The 25,671-nt window shown below is 38.2% G+C and overlaps 1 protein-coding gene and 1 long non-coding RNA gene across 4 annotated transcripts in view; one reads left to right on the top strand and one right to left on the bottom strand.

The window, feature by feature from the left end:
* Window positions 1-566: 566 nt before the first annotated feature.
* Window positions 567-25,671, top strand: part of LRRC9 (leucine rich repeat containing 9) — a 120,859-nt gene continuing 95,754 nt past the window's right edge. For all 3 annotated transcript variants that reach the window (XR_007128497.1, XM_047735634.1, XM_047735635.1), the window contains exons 1-8: window positions 567-1,433; window positions 10,278-10,358; window positions 10,619-10,837; window positions 12,102-12,242; window positions 12,785-12,848; window positions 13,157-13,227; window positions 18,357-18,539; window positions 25,132-25,287. Coding sequence is in view for 2 of the 3 variants with exons in the window: in XM_047735634.1 (XP_047591590.1) it covers window positions 10,311-10,358; window positions 10,619-10,837; window positions 12,102-12,242; window positions 12,785-12,848; window positions 13,157-13,227; window positions 18,357-18,539; window positions 25,132-25,287 (882 nt within the window). In the remaining variant the exon portion in view is untranslated. The remainder of the gene's footprint in view (window positions 1,434-10,277; window positions 10,359-10,618; window positions 10,838-12,101; window positions 12,243-12,784; window positions 12,849-13,156; window positions 13,228-18,356; window positions 18,540-25,131; window positions 25,288-25,671) is intronic.
* Window positions 11,073-25,671, bottom strand: part of LOC125103791 (uncharacterized) — a 137,771-nt gene continuing 123,172 nt past the window's right edge. Inside the window, exons 7-8 of the long non-coding RNA XR_007128498.1 lie at window positions 11,376-11,411; window positions 11,073-11,291 (exon numbers count right to left, since the gene is read on the bottom strand). This is a non-coding gene — a long non-coding RNA (uncharacterized LOC125103791). The remainder of the gene's footprint in view (window positions 11,292-11,375; window positions 11,412-25,671) is intronic.

The following is a 25,671-nucleotide window of genomic DNA, read 5'->3' on the forward strand; positions in this document are numbered from 1 at the left end:
ATGTTGAATTGTTAATAGTTATTAGAAAAATGTAAAAAATTTTTTAAAGTAGGTTCCCCACCAAATGTGGGGCTTGAACCTATACCCTGAGATCAAGAGTAGGATGCTCTACCCACTGAGCCACCCAGGGGCCCCTGGCAAGAAATATTTTTAAAATCTACATTTCTGTTTCTCTTGAGAAAGCAGCTTGAAACTCTAGTCTATTGAATGAGGCGGCCATCTGGTGACGGAAAAGGGCACTGCCGGCACTATCTTACATTAACTGAACGTCATAGATGTTCTGCACAAACCAACTGAACCACAAAAATTTCAGTAGCGCTGTCCAGCAGAAACATAATAGAATTCACATACGCAATTTAACAATTTCTAATCACTGCTTTTAAAAAGTAAAATTTTAATATCGCATTTTTATTTAACCCGATATATCAAAAATATTGTTATTTTAGCATCGAATCAATACACAAAGTTTATTTATTTATTTTTTTATATTAAGCCTTCAAAAGACAATGCGTATTTTATGGTACATCTCAGTTCGGACTAGCCACAGTTCAAGTGTTCAAGAGCCACGCTTGGCTGTGGCTAGTGACTCCCCTATTGGACGGGCAGATGTAGGAAATGGAGAGCTACATTTATTTTGAGTTGCCTTTTACTAAGTTCATTCATTTCTCATCCCTTCTGCCCACTCTTTTAGAAGTTCCTCCCTTTCCGTCTTTGAGACGACCCTAGGAGGGCCCATCTCTTCTCCAGAGCGTCCAGCGAGGCGTTCGTTTGCCAGTGCCGTCCTTCGAATCGGCTCGTCGGTGCTCGGCAGCCCAGGCGGAGGTCAGCTACATTCCTAGGGGATCGGAGGCCACGCCAGGGGATCGGGGGGGCTGTCCTGGCTCTCCGGTCGCCTTATGACATCACAGGGCCATGACTGAGGTTCAAGTCCAGCGAGGCTCCGGGCTTCCAAGCCTTTGGCTTTCGGTGGGAGAGAGCCGGGACTGGAGGAGGTCACACGACTAGGTCCCTGCCACTATGCCCACAACTCGGTGTTTCCAGTCCGGTCCCCTGATCCAGCGAAGGCAGGTGAAAAGATGCGCGCTGGCACAAACAGACCCGCGAGCGAAAAAGTCCCCACCATTTCCCAGCAGCACCAGCGGGGTCTTCCGGGTGGACCCCTACCTTTGCTGATTGGTTGGAGGTTGCCGCCACGTGACCTAGAAACTGACTCGGCTGCTGCTTTCCCCGCCTCTGTTGTCCCCCTCCCCACTCCAAGGTCGGGGGAGGCGGAGGGCAGGTTTCCTAGGCAACCGGAGCTGGTAGTGTACACACAGCAGGCCCGGGATTAGAGAGGGTGTCGTGCCCGCTGTTGCAAGACAGGGATTGAGGGGTCGGAGTGGACTCTGGTCTGTCTCGGATTGCCCTGGAAGCCACCATCTTTCTGGGATAAGGTGAGTGTGTCACCTTGTGGCCTTCGGGCCTATGTCACCTGTCTGCAGGCCCCAGGAGTCTTTATTCTCCTCTCCTCCCTCTGTCCGCCCCCGAGAGGAAGATGGGAGACTAGCAACGTTGAGGTCAAAGGACCCCGGTAATGGCGCAATGGAGATAACAATAATGAGATACGACGTGTATTTATTGGAGGCTGTCAGGGTGACCAGAGCAAAAGTTAAGAGGAGGAGGAAAGGGAAGGTGGCTCACAGTCACCTGTGCAGACTTTACTGCACACATTAAGGTCCAAAACTGAGAAAAACAAGTGCTCCTTGGCCAAACTGGTTATTGCTCACCTAGGGCCAGAAGTGTGTTTGTTGTTGGGTCCATCGGTGCTAACAGATGGATTCTGATCTCTTTATACCCAAGGGAGGAGACAGTTTGATCATACAGAGCTTCTAGTTTGTAGAAAAGAAATTTGATTTTCTCAGAATACTACCCTACCAGGCTCTCCTGGCAGACAGAAACATGGTGCTTTACACCCTAATTATTATTACACTCTGATCATGTACGCCAAGTATTTACATAGTATATATATATATATATATATATATATATACACATATATATATTCCAAGTTACATCATATAGAACTCTGTAGCATGACAGTTAATTCAAACTATTCAACAAATTTTATGGAACACCAAGCAAGTGCCAGGCACCGTGATAGGTTCATTGTCCCAGCCTTCAGTGAACGTGTAACCTCGTAGGGAGAAAAGACCAGCAGGTATCACAATACAGTCGGACAGGTGCTATATATAGAACATATGCAGGCCTTAACTAGAATCACAAGGAAGAGAATGATTATAATATTACCAGAGAGAATTAAAATCTTCACCAAGAAGACCCTTGCTTTAAATCTTTAAGGATGTACGGAGTATGCCATAGAATCAAGGGAAAAAGACATTTTAGGGAAGGAAGACAGCATATGACAAAATAGAGAAATACCCCAGCCCATTCAGAGAACTATAGTTGTGGCCAGACCCTGAGGGTGTTGGGAGTTTGTGGTTGATGAGCTTGACAGGTAGGCAGGAGTCAGAGCATGGATACCATGAATGCTTTCCAAGGGAAGAAGCTTAAACAGGTATTTACCTTTCAGGACGTTGGCTGTCACAGTAGTGTAGAGGTTGGAATGGAGGCTTCAGGGCTATAAAGAGAGCATCCAATTAAGGTGAAGTGATGAAGGCCTGAACCAAAACAGAGGCAAACAGAATGGAGAGGAGGGGGAAAATGATAAGCATTTAAGAAGTATATGCAGAAGGATTTAATGACTGAGTGAACATGGAAGAAAGAGTAGAAGAGTGGTTCAGAATAAATCCTGGGTTTCTGATATGGATGATTACAAAGATATGCCATTTACCAAGAGAAGGCATACACTAGGAGAAGCAGGCTGGCTGGGAAATATGACTTCAGTATTGAACACACTGAATTTGAGATGCCTGTGATACATTCAGATATAGCTTTCCATGTGGGAAGTTGGATTTGTTATACAGGAAAAAAAAAAAAAGATAACGATTAGTAAATTTTTCACCAAGAAGGAAACAACTGATCAGAAAAGTAGATTTGAGGGGCGCCTGGGTGGCTCAGTCGTTAAGCGTCTGCCTTCAGCTCAGGTCATGATCCTGGGGTCCTGGGATCCAGCCCCATGTTGGGCTCCCTGCTTGGTGGGAATCCTGCTTCTCCCTCTCCCACTCACCCTGTTTATGTTCCCTCTCTTGCTGTCTCTCAAACAAATAAATAAAATCTTTAGAAAGAAAAGAAAAGAAAAGTAGATTTGAAATAACAAGTAGAGAGAAGCCAAGGAGAAAAAGGCAAACCAAAAAAGAAAACTGAAAGAAGAGAGTTATCAACATTGTCAAATGCCATGCCAAGGTCCAGTTAAGTTGAGAGCTGAAATATGTCCAGTGTCTTCGGCAACCAGAAGATTATTGTTGACTTTGGCAAAAGAATCAGTAGTGGCCTGACGTATCCCTAGTCAGGTTTCAGTGAGTTAAGAACTGAGTGGAAGGGGCACCTGGGTGGCTCAGTGGGTTAGGGCCTCTGCCTTCGGCTCAGGTCATGATCCCAGCATCCTAGGATCGAGTCCCGCATTGGGCTCTCTGCTCAGCGGGGAGCCTGCTTCCTCCTCTCTCTGCCTGCCTCTCTGCCTACTTGTGATCTCTGTCAAATAAATAAATTTAAAAAAAAAAAGAACTGAGTGGAAGTAGTGAAGTGTTGCTATAATGACTCCTCTAAGTTTTTCTGTAAAAGTATCTAAAACATTCATTCATAGAATATAGAATAGGAGGACTTTTTTTTTTCTTTAAAGACAGGAATGATCTAACATTCATATATGGAGAGAAGGGAGACCCTAGAGAAGAAAAATGGGAATGAAAGGAGGAGGAAAATTGGACATAACAGTGTTCTGAAAGAGAATGAAGACAATGGATCAGTACACACAATTTAGACAAGAGAAAGAATACTTTTACTAAGATAGGAGTCAGGAAGGAAAAGAAATACATTTTTAGGAGGAAAGGGAATTTAAGGAATGAATGTCTGATGGTATCACTGTTCTCTGTTAAGATGGGGACAAGATCAGGATGCCTGGGTGGCTTAGTCATTAAGCATCTGCCTTTGGCTCAGGTCATGATCCCAGGGTCCTGGGATCCTCAGGTCATGATCCCAGGGTTCTGGGATCGAGCCCCACATTGGGCTCTCTGCTCAGCGGGAAGCCTCCTTTCCCTCTCCTAGTACACCTCCTTGTATTCCCTCTCGCGCTGTGTGTCTGTCAAATAAATAAATTAAACCTTAAAAAAAAAAAAAATCTGCCGAGGAGGGGTGGGAGGGAGACTTGGAGGAGAGCGGTAGAAGTTTAGAATACTCCCTATGTCATGAATCCCAGAGCTGTATCTCTAGCCCTACTCTCCTTAGAAGAGGAAGTTGAAGAGGAAAATATAAAATGCCTTTTGTTGAAGATCCAGCTGAAGTTAGACGCCATGCATTTGCAGCGATTTCAGCTCTGTGCTGGTAATGTGAAATCATCCAGCAGCACTCCAGAGTGGAGAGGGGAAGGAGGGGATTAGAGCAATCCAAGATTTGAGATTTGAAGGGTGAAAGCTGTAGAAGCTCCGAGTGGCTCCTAGTTCCCTGAAGGGACTAGAAAAAAAGATTCGTGGTCTCTTAGATGATCAGGCCCTGAAACGAACTTTCCCAAAGTGGAGGAGAATGGGTGCAAGCTGGCCAACGGGGCATACCTCTTGATGGAATTAGAAACTTCACCTGGAAGACCTGGGTCCACTTGTGACTGGAGGAAGCATGGGAGGCTTATAAGTTCCAGGGAGGTTCAGGCTCTTCTAATTAAGATGTAGTTACGCAGATTATAGAACTGAGGATTTTTAAATTGTATATTGTTTTGCTAATTAACTGTTGAATTAGAACAGATTTTTTTCCTAAAGAAGATGAAGTGGGAAGTAAGGTTGGTATCCAAAACAGGCATATTTCTCTGTCAAGACGAAGTAGTCCCGAATAAATGGGGAGCTATACCTTGTTCTCAAGAAGACTGAATACTGTGAAGATGGAAGTTTTCTCTGAATGAAGCTTTACAATGGAATCTCAAAACCCAAGTGAATTTTTAAACACTAAATATGAAATTATCATAGATTTTATTTGGAAAAATAAATCTGTTTTAAAGAATAGCCAAGAAATTTTTACAAAAGAATATGAGGTGGGAATTAATATAAACCACAGTAATTAAAACAGGATAATGCTATAGGAAAAGATAGAGCTAAGGAAGAACACAGATTGGGAAGTCAAAAATTAGGCTCAAATATATGTGATAATTTAGCAAATAACAAAGGGCACAGTTATTTCTTTTGGAATAGACATCTTGGATATAGACTAGATAACTTGGATCCCCATTTGGTGATTTTGGATGTACTGAGGACAGTTGGAAGGCAGACTTTCCTTTTAATGTTCACAGACATTAAACCAGAATGTAGGGGAGGCTTTTCTGATGAGAAGTAGTGGTACAAAGCCCTACTTTATAGTATGGCATCCAAATAAGCCTAGAGAGGCAAGACTGTGGCCTGCATCTATTTATGGGCCTCTGATGGAGTATCTAAATCCTTTCACGTTGTTCCTTGCTTAGTGCTCCCTTGGCTGGCTCCTGCATCCTACGGTGTAATATCTTGGGGTATCCAAGAATGGGGTCAAGAGACAGTTGCTGATGGCAAGCAAAGAAGGAAAGATGAATATTACCTTCAACACAGGTCCATCCTCTAACTACTTCTCACCATCACCACTACCACCACCCTACTACAAACACCATCCTCTCTCACTTACATTATTACAACTATCCCTTAACTGGTCTCCTTGCTTCTACCTTAGACCCCTATAGTCTATTTTCAGCAGATCCTTTGAGGGTGATCTCTTTCAAAACTTGAGACAGCACATATTACTCTCCCCCTCAAAATCCTCATAGTTTTGCCTCTTACTCATAAAATCTAGAATCCTCCAAAGGGCCTACAAATCACAAGCTAGCACATGATCTGGCCCTGCACTACCTCTCTGATGTCACATCCTACCAGTCTCCCATTTCCTAGCTGTGCTCTAGCCATATCATTTTCCTTGCTATTCTGCAAACATGCCAAGTATCTTTCACATTTTTTTTTTTTTAACATGTGCTCTTCCCTCTGCCTGGGTACATTTTCCCTCATTTCCTTCAGCTCCTTGCCCAGATGCTACCTTATTGGAAAAGTCTTTTCTTCTACCCCTGTCATTTTCTGACTGGTAGCTGTATCAGTATATCAACACATATATTTATGAATGAGTGAATGAGTTGGTAGAGATTCCAGGATAATTTTCTGGCTGTATTTTTCTTTGTGGTGTTAGCTGGAGCCCCTCCTCTCCTCAACTCAGCAGGGTTGTACTGCATCTCCAGTTTACAAGCCTCAAAGTCCTTTGATTTGGTTCTCTTGGATTGCTCCCAGCCACCTTCTTCACAATCACTGAGGCTCTGAGTGTGGGGAGTTTTTAGCATAGTTGTAAAAGAAGTTTTACTTCTTTTAAACTTCTTTTACAACTATGTTAAATTTGTGGCTGGTTTGTACTCAAGTCTCATGCTGCCTACTTCATTTCCATTCAGAAGACCTTTGTCTAATAAAATACCTAGGAATAAATTTAACGAAAGAGGTGAAAGACCTGTACTCTGAAACTATGAAACACTGATGACAGAAATTAAAGACAACACAAAGAAATGGAAAGATATTCCATGCTTATGGATTGGAAGAACAAATATTGTTTAAATGTCTATGCTAACCAAAGCAATCTACACTAAGCTTAATGCAATCCCTGTCAACATACCAACAGAACACACAATCCAAAAATTTGTATGGAACCACAAAAGACCCCAAATAGCCAAAGCAATCCTGAAAAAGAAAAACAAAACTGGAGGTATCACAACTCAGACTTCAAGTTATGTTACAAAGCTGTAGTAATCAAAACAGTATGGTACGGGCACAAAAATAGACACAATGATCAATGGATCAGAATAAAAAGCCCAGGAATAGACCCACAATTATATGGTTAATTAAGCTTCGACAAAGGAGGCAAGAATATGTAATGGGAAAAAGTCTCTTCAACAAATGGTGTTGAGAAAACCGGACAGCTACATGCAAAAGAATGAAATTGGACCACTTTCTTACACCATACACAAAAATAAATTCAAAATGGATTAAAGACCTAAATGTGAGAGATGAGATCGTAATGCGAGAAGAGAGCACAGGCAATAATTTCTCTGACCTTGGTTGTGGCAACATCTTTCTAAATATGTCTCCTGAGGCAAGAGAAACAAAAGCAAAAATAAACTATTGGGACTATATCAAAATAAAAAGTTTCTGCAACAATCAGCAAAACTAAAAGAGAACCTACCGAATAGGAGAAGATATTTCCTAACAACATATCTGATAAAGGGTTAGTATCCAAAATATTAACACACCAATAAACCAAATATTCCAATTTAAAAATGGGCAGAAGACATGAACAGACATTTCTCCAAAGAAGACATACAGATGGCCAAAAGACACATTAAAAGATGCTCAACATCACTCATCATCAGGGAAATGCAAATTGAAAGTACAATGACATATCACCTCACACCTGTCAGAATGGCTAAAATTAACAACAGATGTTGGCAAGGATGTGGAGAAAAAGGAACCCTTATGCAGTGATGGTAGGAATGCAAACTGGTGCAGCCACTGTGGAAAACAGTATAGAGGTTCCTCAAAAAGTTAAAAATAGCTATGATATTTTTGGCAAGTACCCTATGATACAGTAAATGCACTACTGGATATTTACCCAAATAGGAAAACACTAATTCAAAGGGATATATGTACCCCTATGTTTACTGCAGCATTATTTATAATAGCCAAACTGTGGAAGCATCTCAAGTATACATCGATAGTTGCATGGATAAAGAAGAGTTGGTAAACACACACACACACACACACACACCCCAGAATATTCAGCAAACAAAACAACCCCAAATCTTGCAATTTGCAACAACATGGATGGATCTAGAGTGTTAACGCTAAGTGAAACAAACCAGTCAGAAAAAGACAAATACCATATGATTTCACTCATATGTGGAATTTAAGAAACAAATGAATGAAGTTAAAAAAAAAAAAAAGAGAGACAAACCAAAAAAACAGACTTTTAACTAGAGAGAACAAATAACCAGAGGGGAGGTGGGTGAATGAGTGAAATAGGTGAGGGGATTAAGAGTACACTTATCAATAAGAACACTGCATAATATATAGAATTGTTGAATCGCTTTATTGTACACTTGAAACTAATTTATTACTGTGTGTTAACTATACTGGAATTTAAGTAAAGCAACAACAAAATACCTTTCTCAACATCTCTGGCAATCAGTGCTCTTTTCCTAGCACTGCTACACATTGTTTTCTTATTTTCATATTTCCCTACTCATTCTAGTAAGATTTGGAGAGAGAGAGGGTAGGTAGATACAAGGACACAAGTCACCATCTTTTTTTTTCTTAAAATTTTAATTTATGTGTACACCTGTACATGTATATAATTCTGCATGAATGAATGAAAGTGAGCATATGCTTTTTAAATAAATACTTAACTAAAATTTCATTTTAAGTAGAATATATATATAGAAATCACACAAATCTTAGATATCTAATTTTATTTTCTCAAAGTCAATGCATTCCTTTAACCAGCACACAGATCATGAAATACATCTTCATCAGCACTCTGGAGCCCCTCTTTACCTCCTCCTGGTCACTCACCCTGAGAGGTAACCATTATCTTGACTTTTTTTAATACCATAGATTGGTTCATTTTCAAATTTTATGTGAACAGAGCCACACGGTATAAACGTCACTGTGTGCATATCTTCCTTTGCTCAGCTTGTGTTTGTGGGAACATCCATGTTGTATACAACAATAGTTTCTTTCTCATTCCACTTCTAGGTATAAACTCAGACTTAAGTGGACCTAATGTCTTACATGATAAAACTGTTCAGGGAAGCACTATTGATTTCCAAACTGGAGACATTCCAAACATCTACTAATAGTAGAATTAATATAAATGGTTTATATATTCATACTATACAGTACTAAACACACTTTTAAGAAGTTTTTTTTTCTTTTCCATTTTTACCTAGCTCTATCCCTATCCAACCTCTCGTGTCTATTATAACCACACTAGTTTTCACCTGCATCCAAGGCAACTCATGTTAACAATTTAGTATGTATCTTTACATATTTTCTCCTTACGTAATCATATACACATGCGTATACATATATACATATACACACAGATGTACACCCATACATAACTACAGAGGAATTGTAAAAAGTGGGATCACAATATACATCATACCTACATTTCACTTTGTCATGTCATCATATTAAAGCCTAGATCCCTATATTTTATTTTATTTTTAAAAAATATTTTATTTATTTGCTAGAAAGAGAGGATAGCCACAGAGGGAACACAGCAGAGGGGAGTGGTGGAAGGAGAAGCAGGCTTCCCACAGAGCAGGGAGTCAAATGAGGGGCTCAATTCCAGGACCCTGGGGTCATGACCTGAGCTGACGGCAGACACTTAACTGAGCCACCCAGGCGCCCCTAGATTCCTATATTTTAAAAATATATATCTGGAATAATATAATGAATATACTAGAAATTATCAAAAATTGAGTTTTTATTATAGCTACTTAGGTATTAAGCAGTTCATATAATCTAAAATGAAAATATTGGCTAATTCGTTTTATTAAATATTTATTTCCATGCCAGGTATGTCACAAAATCCTGAGGTTTCTTTTCCTTACTAGTACACTGAGAGAGTTATGTTCAGTTTTAGACACAGCAGTATAATAGGAAGGATACACTGGGTCCTGTTCAAAGGACAGAAATAGTTATCTCTTGTGAGAGAACTAAAGAGATGAACTGGGGAGTGAGGTAAGGTTGTAGACGAGAGATGACCATGTTCTTCAAGTATGAAAGGCTTATGACATGGAAAAAAACAACACTGGTCTTATTTGAACTCGGGGGTAAAATAACAATGGAGTGGAGTTATGGAGACACAGAATTAAATTCAAAATAAATTGATTTTCTAACAGAAAACTTTAGAGATGGAATGGACTGTCTTGGGGACCAGACAGATAGCTGGTATTATACTGTGTGAAAATTTCAGGCCACATATGGGTAATTCCACCTAAGTAGCTTTAAGGTCCCTTCAACTTGGAATAACATGACTCTAGAATTTGTCTTACTTCAACTTCTCATTTTCCTTAACAGATATATTATTATGACCTTTATTTTTAATGGAAGATGATTGAATGTGAAAACCTAAACCAGGAAGAAATAATTAAAGAACTGGTGAGTCAAAGCCAAATTTCTTTTCAATTACATTTGCAAGAATATTAAATGAAACATTTTTACACTCCTTTCTGGAGCTTACCTAGATTTCTTCTACCTCATGACCTTTGAAAGTAGAGAAAAACCATATATGTGGTATAACTTACCTTCTTATGAGTTAAAATGACATCAGTGCGATTGACAGTTTATAATTTCTAATAGCAAAATAATTTTTAAATTATTTTAAATAGGCAATGACCCAATTTCTTTTTTTGAAACAGTGTTTATGCAATGGTTTGTCTTATGAGATGGTTGGACAAGAAGGATCAGATGCTTCAAAACTGGAGATGTTTTTCTCAGGGTATCCCCGTATAGTTGGATTATCATTATTTCCTAATTTAACAAGTCTCACAGTTGTTGCTCAAGATATAAAAGAAATTTCAGGGCTAGAAACTTGTTTACAACTTAAAGAACTCTGGATTGCTGAATGCTACATAGAGGTAAGTCTAAACATAACCATATATGAAGTATTTTATGCGAATTCTTTGGCCTTGGAAAAATAGTTCCTTGAAATATATGTGTGAGTCATGGATCAAAACAGATGGAGAGGGCCATACATGATGAAGTAAAATAAAACCCTTTACCCAGTAAATCAAAACAAACAAAACAAATGGGTAAAATACAGAAATAGATTTCTACAAAGGAGAAAATAGAAACAAAGACTCAAAATGTAGACATATTTTACTTTATAGTAATCATATCAGATCTAAATAATGCCCAGTATTGCTTAGTAGTAAATTGGTTTAAATTGGTTTACTTAGTCACTCACTATTGGTTATGTGACGATTATAACATCTAGGGGTGCCTGGCTGGCTCAGGGGAGCATGCAACTCCTGATCTTGAGGTTGTGAATTCAAGCCCACCTTGGGTACAGAGATTACCTAAAAATAAAATCTGAAAAAAGAAAAAGAAAATTGTAACAACTGTAGTGAAAAGCAAGATTGCAAAATGTATCTTGAGTCAAGGAAAGGTGCATACCTTTCTACTCAGAAATCCCTCATTCAAGATTTAATCCTAGAGGAGTAAATCGACAGCAGAAAACAACATAAAGTTACCTGTTGTAGTACTATTTATAATATTTTAAAAATTAAACAAATATTTCACACATACAGGTATTTTTAAGAATGTTATTATAGCTTATATAATATTTTGTAATTATTAAATATTATTTGAATGATTACACAAATATTTTAGATGGTCTTAAGTTTAAAAAATCCACAAAATTATATAGGTATAATGATTATAGTATAAAAATAGATACAGAGTTAAAATTTTAAAAGAATATGAACATTGGAAATAGTTGTATTTAGATAGAAAGATTACACGTTTTCTCTTTTAAAATGTTTAGTTCATTTTGAGGCTCTTGGGTGGTTCAGTTGGATAAGCGTCCAACTCTTGATTTTGGCTCAAGTTATGATCTCAGGGTTGTGAGATGGGGCCCAGCCTGAGACTCCAAGCTCAGAGTGGAGTCTGCTTGAGATTTTCTTCCTTTCCTTCACCGCCTCCCCCCACTCATGTGCATGTGCTCTCTCTCTCTAAAATAAATAAATTTTAAAAATCTTTAAAATGTTTTCTTTTGTTGGATACAGATTTTTGCAATAAAATATGATTTTAAAAAGAAAATGTACTTATAATCTAGTTTATTAAAAGGATAATGCCAAAACATAAGTTAACACTATTCAGTCTCTTTTTTTTTTTTAACAGAAAATTGGAGGTCTTCAAGAATGTAGAAATTTAGAAAAACTGTATTTATATTATAATAAAATTTCCAAAATAGAAAATTTAGAGAAATTATTCAGATTGGAGGTTCTCTGGCTGAATCACAATACAATTAAAAATATTGAGGTAAGATTATTTCAGTAATTTGTATGTAAAGTCAGTTACCCCAGTGGAGTTTTAATCACAATGTCCAAGATCATATTAAGGACATATTTATGACTAGCTTAATTATTGTTAAGAAGAACTAACATTTATATAGCATTTTTAATGTGTAGAAAACTTCATATACCATGTTTTCTTTACTCCTCCCACCAAGCCTGGGAGGTAGGATATTATTTCTTCCTTGAAAGTTAAAAAAAAAATGGAGATTTAGCAAAGTTGTATATATAATTTGCCAAAGATTATAAACACACTCTGTGTGATTTGTTTTTCTTCCTACTCATCTTCTTCCTTTTCCCCTCCCCTCCCTGTTCCCTATTCCAATAATTCTCTCCATGTTCTAGAGAAACAAAGATGACTGCATTAAAGCATCTACTTACTTCTGTGTTTGTGAAAGTACACAGTACCCAGTGCTCAGAGCACTTGGAGAACTAACCAGATTGATCCGATCATTTATAAATATATATTTTACTGACTTCTTCTAAATGATATATTGTCTAAATTTTTAGGGCTTGCAAACTTTGAAGAACTTAAATGACCTCAACCTTGCTGGAAATCAAATAAGCAGCATTGGTATGTATTATTTCATTTGGAATATGAGATAATGCTATAATAATTTTTTATCAGTATGAAAAGTACATTCTTAGATTTCTTTTTTTAGATTCTTTTGTATGATATTTTGCAGAGCATTTCTAAATCTATGATTATAGGATGTGAAAATATTAATCAGTTATTATTAACTATACAGTGTTACTATTAGCCTTACTTATATGCAAGAAATGATGATCATATACAACTACGAAATATGATAGGATATGAACAGGACATAAAAAAAGGAAATTTAATTTAATTTTTCTTTCATCTTGTTTTTTAAATTAAAGGTCGATGTCTTGATCCCAATGAACAACTGGAAAGATTAAACCTTTCTGGTAACCAAATATGTTCTTTCAAGGTATGTTTAAGTGGAACAGTCTATATGTAACAACCTAGGTCATGAACCATCTTATTGCAGAAAATGTACTAAATTGTTCCTTCTTTTTTTTTTTTTTAAGATTTTATTTATTTATTTGTTAGAGAGAGAGAGAGCATGAGCACAGGCAGACAGAGTGGTAGGCAGAGGCAGAGGGAGAAGCATGCTCCCCGCTGAGCAAGGAGCCCGATGTGGGACTCGATCCCAGGATGCTGGGATCATGACCTGAGCCGAAGGCAGCCGCTTAACCAACTGAGCCACCCAGGCGTCCCTAAATTGTCCCTTCTTAAGGGGCAATTTAATTATTTTGGACTATTCAATACTCTAGGAAATTTTAGAGGCAGCTGATCAAGTTGGCCCTAATGATCTCTGACACTAGTAAAACCAAACAAGAAACTACTTATACTTAGCTTAGTTTTCATCCGATCTTTCTGGCTACACCTCTGGTTTTTCATCTTCTAACATCTAAAAAATGGGCTGCTCCAGGTTAGTCCTAGGATCTTTTCTCATTACTATCTGTATTCATTATCTAAATAATCTCATCATCTTATGACTTTAAATATCTCTTATTCATTTATTACCCCAACTTTCTACTTTCCCTAACAACTATTTCTGTTTCTACTTTCCCTAATAACTCCCCAGAACTATAAACATTCTGCTATCCTAACTCAAACTGATTTCCTCTGCACTGAACCTTCTCCTGCAGCCTTCTCCACCTCTCTAAATGGCATCTCCATTTTTCTAATAACTTAAGCCAAAATCCTTAGTCATTTTTTTTAACTCCTCTTTTTCCTTCATAACCCATATCCAATCCATCAGCAAATTCTATTGGCTATACCTTCAGATATGTCCAGTCTGACCATTTTTTACCACCTAGATCTTTATTAACCTTGGTTCAAGACACCATTATCTCTAACCTGCATTCGGGGGGTGGGGGGGAAGCCTCTGAACAGGTCTCCCTGTGTTACCCTTTCACTACTATGAGTGTTTTCTACACAGCAACCTGCTGTGTAGAAACCTGCTCCTTAAAAAATATGTCAAATAAAATCAATCTTCTGCTCAAAATGCCCGTGACTTCTCATCTCTTTCAAAGAAATCCTACGGTTGGGGCGCCTGGGTGGCTCAGTGGGTTAAGCCGCTGCCTTCGGCTCAGGTCATGATCTCAGGGTCCTGGGATCGAGCCCCGCATCGGGCTCTCTGCTCAGCAGGGAGCCTGCTTCCTCCTCTCTCTCTGCCTGCCTCTCTGCCTGCTTGTGATCTCTGTCTGTCAAATAAATAAATAAAATCTTTAAAAAAAAAAAAAAAGAAATCCTACGGTGGCCCACAAGATTCTATATAATCTAGTCTCCCTTGGCACTGTGTCTCTGACCACAGCTTCTACCACTTTCCCTTTTGTTTACTGCCTTCTAGCCACTCTGATCTCACTGTCCTTGAACATAGCTAACATAGCTCTCACCTTGGGGCCTTTGCACTTGCTCTGGGATATTCTTCCAGTAAATATCTTCATGGCTTATCTCATTTCTTGCAGGATTTTGTTCAGATGTTATGTTCTTAGTGATACCTTTTCTGGCCAATTTTTGTAAAAATAGCGATAAGCCCTACTGTCCTCCCTAACCTGAAGCATTCCCATCACTCTTTCATTGCTTTTTCTTCTTGGCACTGATCCACATCCCTTACTAGAGTACAAGCTCCATGAGTGCAGGAACCTTGCCTATTTTGTTCACTGCTGCATCCACAATGCTTAAAAGAGTACTTTACATGTAAACTATCAATAAACATTTGAATGAAAGAGAGGAGAACAAAAAGACGTAATGTTTATGGCATGTAATGTAGGTGAAAACATAAGGCATTTACAATTTTGACAGTGTCCAGTTGAAAGTGCACACTCAAACACTTCCTCGAGACAGTAACAAAGATGAATAAATTCACTGTAAAAATAATTTTAAATTCACTGTAAAAATAATTTTGAATTGATCATTATGAAAACACACATTTGCTCACTCAGAGAAGACTATTAGATATCAAAAAGTTATAGAACGAGGCAGAATGTTATAAACACTTTAACCAAAACTTTTAAAAACATACTAAGTTTAAACAAAATTTTATTGGTCAAATTCAAGAGGAAATATTTGATGTGAACACTGAGGGGCTGACAGAATTTCAATAGTTATTGGAGGAGAATCTTCCATAATGCATTCAGAGGGACTCTTGATCTTGGGGTCATGAGTTCAAGCCCCACATTGGGTATAGAGATTACTAAATATATATATACATGCAGTGGGAAGTAGGCATTCTAAGATGGGGAGAACAATATGCATGGAGATATGATGGTAAGAAATCAACGGGTATATTTGAGAACATCAGCAGAAGAGAGCAGAGGGAACTATGAAAGATAAATTTGGAATGCTGTGGGAGGCAATTTTTAAGCTTACTTATGAGACATGAGTAGGAGGTGCCTAGGGAAAGAGCATTCCAGGCAAAGTGTGAAGGACCTAAGTTGGGGGGAAAGAGCATGGCAAATTCAAGAAACTAGAAATCTGTGGCTGGAACAGAGTGAGGGAGAGAATTTATGAGTTGAAGCTGAAGAAGATAAGTCCACAGTGCTGTGAAGATAAGGTTTTGTCCTACCCTGGCTAGCATGTGGTGCTTCAGCCTTGTGGCGCAAAAGAGCATAGCTGCATAGAAAGATCTGTCTCTTCCAGCCCTGCCACAAGCCAGAGGCAGTATTGTACTGTGGTAACATGAAGTTTAAATAAAATAATAATGTAAGGCTCTTAGAATAATGACTAGCACCCAGTAAGTACTCAGTAGATCTGCTATTTTGTGATTACTATCACTTGAATTACATTAACCTATTCTGTTTCAATCTCCTCATCAAAAAAAATGGGTAAAAATTGGATTGTGAAAATTTATTATATGGCATAAAATTAAAAAGGTTCTCTATAATAATGTTTTAGAAAAACACTGAAACATGATTCACAGCAACTTTTACTATTCTCACAGTAAGAATGTCCCTGAAACACTATTATCTTGAATTTTTATCTCTAATCTTTCCACCCACCTTAAAAAGATACTATACTGGTGGTGATGGAATAACTTCTGTGCTACTTTCCATCCATAATAGGTACCATAACACTAATTTTCAGTGAGATTTTGTGCTTTCATAGACTGCAGTGTCATCTGATTTTTAGACTATAGGTGGGGATAGGGTAAGACTTCAGAGTTCATACCCATCATAGCTCAGATGGGTGGTCAAAGGCAACACAGCCACCCAGAAATCAAAGACAGTGTTTACTCCTTGGAACAGTCTGATAGCCTACCTTCCTTTGCCCCTGCAGAATTTGACCAAATAATTCTTTGCACAGCTCTATCTAGAAATCTCCATTTCAGAGCAGCTCTGCTTAGTCCGACTTCTGCCATGAGCCCAGTACTAGCCTCAGTGCCAGCCAGTGAGCCAAGTTCTCACTTGGCCAGAGAGAGTTCGGACATACATCAGCCACCTGATCCTGTCTTACTTTTGACTCTAGGAGCTTGACTTCACTACTTACTTCCCTATTCCATTTGTACTTTATCTTCAGAACTATTACTTCCTGGGTTTTGCTTTGGATTTCCCTTAACTCTGATTCTGACTCTACTAACTAGCATTACATCTGTTTAAGGCCAACCCCACCACAGTACCCTCCTCCACCAGGCCTCTGTCGTCAGTTCTTCTTTAGTTTTTTCAACACTTAAAAAATATAACCACCATTCCTAGCTTAGAGACTGAGGCCCAAAGCCTATATAGACCCTTAGCTTCTAGACGTGTGTATGTGTAAGCAGTTGGTAATAGAGGTGAGATAAATTCTGTAACAAAGGTAAACCCAGTGGCTAAGAGAGTTCATAGTAGGAGCATCTGCCTCACGCTTGGGCGATGAAAAAAGACTCCCAGAGAAGATGGTACTAGATTGAGTCTTGACAGATTAAGAGGTAAAACTGGGATGAAATTCAGTTCACTCAAAGGCAGCAGCATGAGAGAAGGTATAATGATAAGTCAGGGTCTAGCACATTCTACAACTTCCACTTGTATGGTAGTGCCAAAACATGAAATGTCAGGTTTGAGACAGAAGAGACGAGACTAAAGAGTTAAGCAAGGGCCAGATGCCAAATAAAGGAAGGTGTAAACAGTGGCTGAAGCCTCAGGATAAAAGATGCTCAGGAGAAGCACTGGTCTGGATGTGCATTATTAATCTATCCCTACCCTCGACCTGCACAGGGTGTGAGGAAAATTAGGTCTTCAGGAGAGAGCTAGGTTTCAGTTGCCTTTAAATGGTAGGAAGGACATTTATAGAAAAACAGCAAAGAAACAAAAACCCCTAAAAATCAGGAAATCAATGATGATTATAACAGAACAGAGGTTCCCTAGCCTTTGATGAGAAGAGAAGATCTGGTGGCCCAGAAGAATGGTAAGCAGTGTTCCTAGAGTGCTAAGTGTGGGAAATGGTAACGAAGCAGGAGAGCTACAGATACACTGGGGAGGATTGTTAGCAAAGGGGCTGTGCAGAGGAGGCAACGTTGTCTTAATAAATGTGCTTAGGTGACTGGCTCCAAGGTCCCAGTTATGGAATATATGGTTTAGTAAATATTCAAAGAATATTTACTATATTTCTATATTCTTTGAATATAGAAGAGTCTGCTTTCAATTATTGCTATCTATTCTTCATGTACTTGATGTTTTTCACTAGAGAAAAAAATTATCCATCTAAATCACTTTATTTTTTTATTTTTTTAAAAGATTAATTGATTGAGTGAGGGAGTGATTTGACAGAGAGAGACACAGTGAGAGAGGGAACACAAACAGGGGGAGTGGGAGAGGGAGAAGCAGGCTTCCCGCAGAGCAGGGAGCCCAATGTGGGCCTCAATCCCAGGATGCTGGGATCATGACCTGAGCCGAAGGCAGATACTTAACGACTTCACTGAGCCACTGAGGCGCCCCTAAACCACTTTAACATGTTTAAGCACATAGTAAAATGCATGACATTAAATTATGGGTGATCTTAAGTGTTCAAATGCCTCCTTTAGAAATGGGACTGTTGCCATTAATTAATTGAACATTTTCATTGCTGTTGTTTTAGGACCTCACTAACCTGACCAGGCTGTGTCACTTAAAGGATTTGTGTCTGAATGATCCTCAATATAAAACCAATCCAGTTTGTCTGCTGTGCAATTATTCCACACATGTATTGTATCACTTGCCTAGCCTTCAAAGACTTGACACGTTTGATGTGTCAGCAAGACAGATCAAGGAACTGGCAGATGTAAGTGCATCCCTAATCAGATATCTGTGACTTAAGTTTAATTAACTGCTTCTTTCTGGCTGTGTCCACATATGGTAGGTGGCGTTATCTTGTCAGTTCTTGTCACCAACTCTGCTTTTGCCCCAGTGAACTGGATATTTCCCATAAATGTATATAAATAATAATATTAGTACTAGAATCTCAAATTTGATGACAGTACGGGAAGGTGAATTAATAGAAAAACATAATTTATATAAAACAAAAGAAATCTGAAAGATTTTCATGAGTCCTAAGAATAACTGAACTAGTGCTATAGATATAAAAATTAATAAGGCTTAGCTAAAGTAGAAATGAAATAAGTAACCCTCTCATTTGGAACACTATATATCAAAATTAGAAAATGTCCATGGTTGATGGTAGTATGCCAGGATTAGGTTGATTTTAATCTAATTGAAGATGGTTTGGGGTTCCTTAGAAGTACAGGTGGATCAACCCCCGCCAAAATCTTGAAGAGCTCTCACATCTTGGAGAGAGCCATTCCTGGGCTGTTACTGACAATGAACCTCCCAGTAAAGGGGCTACTTTCACATGCCATCAAAGAATTCTATAGTTTCAGAATGGAGTGCTTAGGAACTCGCCGTAATTATTAATAGTCTTTCCACACTGTATTTCTTCCTCTCCTTACAGTCCAGTGTGCCACATTTGTTCATCCAGTCAACCATCCAGTAAATAGGTTTTGAGCATCTAGAAAGTGCCAAGCATGAGCCCTCCCATTTTTTCCTTATGGCTCATCTATCATCTCAATATAAACCATGCCTTTATCTATTTATCTTGTCCCTCTTCTCTTACGAGCCTGAGGATTTATTCTCATGTTCCATTCTCTCCTCTCTTTTTTCCATAACTGAGATTATCCTTTCTCCTTCCCCAATCTAAAAATGAGCTGTCTTGCAGCATCAAGCAAAGGGCTAGAGTTCTTGTCTACTAGCAGATGAGTAGAGTCATTGGAGATTCAGGGAAGAATGTCTTCTCTAACAGTGTTAAGTCAAAAATAACAGTAAAACTTCACAATAACACATTTTTTGAAATATCCACATATCTGCAGAGTTTTACATTAGGCAGTTTCTTCAAAGGTGAGCTGGTTGATGCTTCATGAAGTTACTTGGCTTATTAACTTATCCAACAAATATTTAATACCTGTTACATTCCAGGCACAGCTCAGGCCCTAGAGATCTAGGGTGACTGAAGCCAACAAAATCCCTGCTTGCTTGGAGTTTACATTCTTAGGAGAGAAGACAAATAATAAGCACCTAAGTAGGAAAACAACTAGTACCTCAGTAGAGATAAATGCTATGGAGAAAAGTAAAACAAGGGTGAAGAAAATAGGATTATTGGTGGGGGCAGCGGGAGGTGTGTTGGCTATTGTATATAGAATTGTTGGGAGAGGATTTCCTCAGGCAGCTCTTGGGCAGAGACCTGAGGGAAGTAAGTGAGCAAGCTTTTTCAGGGATCAACAAATGCAAAGAACTTGAGGCAGGAGCATGCCTCTCATATTTAAAGAACAGGAGGTTAGTGTAGGTGGAGCTGAGTAAGTGAGAGGAAGAGAAGAGATGAAGACAGGAATGGTGGAGGGGGGAGATCATATGAGACTGTAGGATGTTGTAAAGATTTTGGCTTTTACTTTGAGTGTGGTGGAGTCACTGGAAAATTTCAAAGAGGAGAGACAAAATGACTTATGTTTTAAAGGGATCCTTTTGGCTAATGGGTTAAGAATAGAGGATTTGAGGGAAAAGGCGAGTGCAGAGAAACTAGTTAGAGCCCAGTCACTGGGATGAAAGGTGTTGATGGTTTGATACAAAGAGTTAGTGGAGGAGATGGAGAAAAGTAGTCACATTCTGTAGTAGTTAGAAGGGCGGAACCCATCTGGATTTGCTGATATATTGGATCTGAGGTGCAGAGGAAAGAAACAGAGGAATTCCAAGTTACTGGCCTCAGCAACTGAAGGAGGGAAGAAGTTGCTCTTAATGAGATGAGGAAGAATAGGGAAGGAGCAGGTTAAAAGGAAAAATCATGGCTTAATTTTAAGCATGTAAAATTTTTTTAAAGATTTATTTATTTTAGAGAGAGAGAGAGAGCACGCCCATATGCAAGTGGGGGGAAGGGCAGAGGGAGAGGGAGAGAAACAGGCTCTCCTCTGAGAGCAGAGCCTGATGCAGGCTTGATCTTATAACCCTGAGATCAAGACCTGAGCCAAAATCAAGTCCGACACTTAACTGACTGAGCCACCCACCCAAGTGCCTCTTAGGCATGTAAATTTTTTTGAACATCTTTTGATGTTCAGTCTTTTGAACATCTAAGAGGATATGTTCAGTAAGTATTTGGGTATATGAGTCTGCTATTTAAGAGAGTTGCCAGGGTTGGAGATACATATATGAGAGTTGAAGGCAGATAGATGGTGCATAGAGCCAGGGACTGGAGAAATCACCCAGGGAATGGTGTAAATGGGGAAGTGTGTTGGTTGGGTGTTAGAGACTGGGGAGAGAAGAGGAACCTGGAGAAGAGATGGAAGAGGAGAAGTAAGAGAGGTTCTTTTGACATTCTGCCTAAGATTGTCATAACATTTGGTTTAGTCTTGTATATGTCAAAGTACTATCATTAAAAGAATAAAATAAGGAATTGTTACATAGTTCCTTATATCTTCTCTTTCTTTACCCTTTTAGGGCAAAAATAAGATATATAATATAGCTCAGGTTTTTATTTAGATCAAGATGACTTTTCAAATTCAAAGTATTCTTATTTAAGGATTGCATATGGATTCCCAAGATACTTTTTCTTCATTACCATTCATAAGAAGACAGGTTGTGCCAGGTTGTAGCAATTCTCCAGTGTGATAAGCCCTTGAGCAGAGAGTACTGTTGATTCTTCAAATTTTCACCCATGACTGTGAGTCATTTGTGTAAACTATAAGTGACAAGTAAAGTCAGGAGGATCACCATGGAGTCAGCATGGGAAAGAGGGAAGAATATGGGAGTTCAAAACAGAAGACTTGGATTCAAGCTCCAGTTGTATCCATTGCAACCAGTCACTTGACAAGGCCTTTCCCTTCCCAAACTTCAGTTTTCTGCACTATTAATATAGTGATAATAAAAATAGTCCCTGTCCTGTTATTGTAGAGATGCAGTGAGTTAATGGGCATAAAACCCATTTTAATTGTTAAATACTATAAAAATAATTACTATGAAACCATAGTTGAGCCTATGACTTTTCATTCTTTTTGGTAATCAAAGAAGCAAATGGAAGGAATTTTGTTAGTATAAACATGCGACTGGATTTAACATTACAGTTAGACTATTAAAAAATTTCTTACTGTAATAAATAAGTAATTCTACCAAAGTGGAACTGAGTGAAAAATGAGTTAGACATTCTCAAAAGTCCAAACACAAAAAAGCAAATTGAGTATAGTAGCCTACAAAGTCAGTTTGCCATGTATTTACAATTTACAACATAGTCTTTCCCGCTTTTCCAAAGTGTTTGTATATACCCTCAAACACGGACAAAAAAAACTCTGTTTGATAACTCTTATTTATTGTTGTAACACTGTAAGTGATTTTGAAAGAGTTCAGGAATAGTAAAATCTCACAATGTATGTTCCTAAATCCAGATATAGGTATATTCTTTTTTTCCCCCCAATTTATTAATTTTTTTATTTTTTATAAACATAAAATGTATTTTTATCCCTAGGGGTACAGGTCTGTGGATCGCCAGGTTTACACACTTCACAGCACTCACCATAGCACATGCCCTCCCCAATGTCTATATCCCCACCCCCCTATGCGGGCCCCCTCCCCCCAGCAACCCTCAGTTTGTTTTGTGAGATTAAGAGTCAGTTATGGTTTGTCTCCCTCCCAATCCCATCTTGTTTCATTTGTTCTTTTCCTATCCCCCAAACCCCGACGTTGCATCTCCACTTCTCATATCAGAGAGATCATATGATAGTTGTCTTTCTCCGATTGACTTATTTCACTAAGCATAATACCCTCTAGTTCCATCCACATCGTCGCAAATGGCAAGATTTCATTTCTTTTGATGGCTGCATAGTATTCCATTGTGTATATATACCACATCTTCTTTATTCATTCATCTGTTGATGGACATCTAGGTTCTTTCCATAGTTTGGCTATTGTGGACATTGCTGCTATAAACATTCTGGTGCACGTCACATCCTCGCCGGCATCTGTCATTTCCTGACTTGTTAATTTTAGCCATTCTGACTGGTGTGAGGTGGTATCTCATTGTGGTTTTGATTTGTATTTCTCTGATGCTGAGTGATGTGGAGCACTTTTTCATGTGTTTGTTGGCCATCTGGATGTCTTTGCAGAAATGTCTGTTCATGTCCTCGGCCTATTTCTTGATTGGATTATTTGTTCTTTAGGTGTTGAGTTTGCTAAGCTCTTTATAGATTTTGGATACTAGCCCTTTATCTGATACCGTCCTCGTTTGCAAATATCTTCTCCCATTCTGTCAGTCAGACATAGGTATATTCTTTTTTTTTTTTTAAAGATTTATTTATTTATTTACTTGACAGACAGAGATCACAAGCAGGCAGAGAGGCAGGCAGAGAGAGAGGAGGAAGCAGGTTCCCTGCTGAGCAGAGAGCCCGATGCGGGGCTCGATCCCAGGACCCTGAGATCATGACCTGAGCTGAAGGCAGCGGCTTAACCCACTGAGCCACCCAGGCGCCCCAGACTAGGTATATTCTTAATAAAATATAGAAGCACGTAGAAGAAACTGTGCAGGGGTACACTAGAAACTGAAATCCGTAGATATCTGTGGGAGGTGGGGGCAACTGGGCAGATGGGAAACAGGTATGAGAAGTAGACTTTACATTGTACACTCTTCAATTATTTTGATGTTTAAAACATGAATATATTATTCAAAAATAAAAATTAGGGGTGCCCAGGTGGCTCAGTTGGCTTAACCTCTGCCTTTGGCTCACGTCATGATCTCAGGGTCCCTGCTCAGCAGGGTTTCTGCTTCTCCCTGTACCTCTGCCCCTGTCTCTCCCCCCACCACTAACTTGGGCTCTCTGTCTCTCTCTTGCTCTCTCTCTCAAATAAAACCTTTAAAAAGATTAAAAGCTAAAGAAAAGCAGTATTTTTTGTCCCCTCACTTAAGGGATTACCAGGTTAAATTTAAATTTCAGATAAGCAACAAATAACGTTTTAATATCATACTTCTTAAACTTAGTCATACTTATTCACTTATACTCAAACATTATTTACTGTTTACCTGAAGTTCAAATTTAACTTGGCATCTTATATTTTATGTAGCAGTCCAATCTCTATCCATGTTCTCTCATTTTAGAATTCAACAGAAATTTTTTTAGCTGCCACTGACTCAAAGCATTCTTTATTGGATTTTCCATTTTCTCCAAATAGTCAAAAATTAAGAAACACTACTTGCCATTCCCTTTTTTCTTATAATTCAGTGGCACTTCCAAAATAAGCTCTTTTTTATCGGGAATTTTTTATACCTTAATCATCCTAAAACACTTTTTCCCCCCCTGAAGCGTTCTGTGTTATTAATGCCTTAATTTTTGCAGAGGAATTTAGTCATTTCAATTTCAGAACTTCATAATATGCATGGGCAAGGGAATTCTTTTGGCCTGTTCATCATGCCATGTATTTGAGTCTATTCCATCTTTTACATCAAATAATTCTGTTGGGATTTTGATGATCCACACAGTACCCAATAAATCACATAACAACAGCCTGCATCTAGTCCAGAATGGTGTACAAGGCTTCCACATTAATTGAGGTACAGTTTTCCTAATAAAGAGAAATGCCTTCATTATTTCAGGTAAACAGTGAAATCTAGGTCACATTTAATAGTGCATTTGATTTATTTTTTTCCTTAGCTAGTTTTTTTTTTTACTAATATTGCTTATGAGTATTAGCTGTATTAGCATAGCTGGTGTATTTTTCAATAGTAGATTTAATCTATTTATCATCATGTATTTATTAATAACTGGGTGATCCATTGGTATTAAGGTATTCTAAGTAATGGGTAGATGGACAACTTAATCATTTGCTCAATCTAAAACAAGTTTATTTAGAGCATCCTTTTAGAGAATTAGGGGAAAAACCCATCAAATCCATGATTTCTTAACCATCTGTTTAAAAACTCAATTGGATAATGTTACATTTGCTTTTAATGCTTTTTGATGTATTTTTCCCTAAATTAATCAAACAGGGATAATGTAATTATGTATTTGCTTCAGTAGTACTGCTTCTTTTGCAAAATGATATGATTTTATAAACTGAATTCTATCTGGAGGCTCTTAACATTGTCATCTTCGAAATAAATGTGAATATGCCTCACACTTAAATATTATCCACAAAGAAAATCTTTGGAATTTTATATTTTGCTTATTAAGTTTAAACATAGCATTCTGTAGCCATTATCATTTCAACTGTCATCATTATTAGCAAATGCACACGCAAAACTTTCCAGTGGATTATATAGAACATATCACACTCCTGTAATGCCACTAATAATTACTTTTAATGTTTTTTGCTCCAGCTGATTTTTTGTGTTTTTTCCCCCTTACTTTTAGACCACAGCAATGAAAAAAATAATGTATTATAATATGCGTATAAAAACTGTTCAGAGGCATCTTAATGAAGACCTTGAAAAACTGAATGATCGAAAATGCAAATTACAGAAGTTGCCAGAAGAACGCATAAAATTATTTAGCTTTGTGAAAAAAAATGTAAGATTTAATATAAAATTTCAGTGGCCATAGCTTAAGAAAACTGGTGATAAGACAGCATTACTTTTTAAATTTTATATATATAATGTTTTCATTAATACTTCCAAGTTTGCCCCCAAATTTTTTATTCCACTTGCTTGACTAAACTTCATTGTGTGCTTAGAAGTCTGCAACCATAAAAAGGTACAGGCTTGTTAATTTATAAACATTTTAAAAAGCTGAGTAATTCAATATAATTCCAAAAGTTATAAAGATCTATTAGAGTTATTTCTGCTGCATTTTTATTAGACACCTTCAGGCTGTGCTCAAAATTCATATTTTTGCCTAAAGTGCTAAAATACCCCTTTACTAATATTATTAAGATATTAAGACAAGGTAGGAACT

Source organism: Lutra lutra, chromosome 7 (genome assembly GCF_902655055.1).
Source record: "Lutra lutra chromosome 7, mLutLut1.2, whole genome shotgun sequence".
Lineage (NCBI taxonomy): Eukaryota > Metazoa > Chordata > Mammalia > Carnivora > Mustelidae > Lutra > Lutra lutra.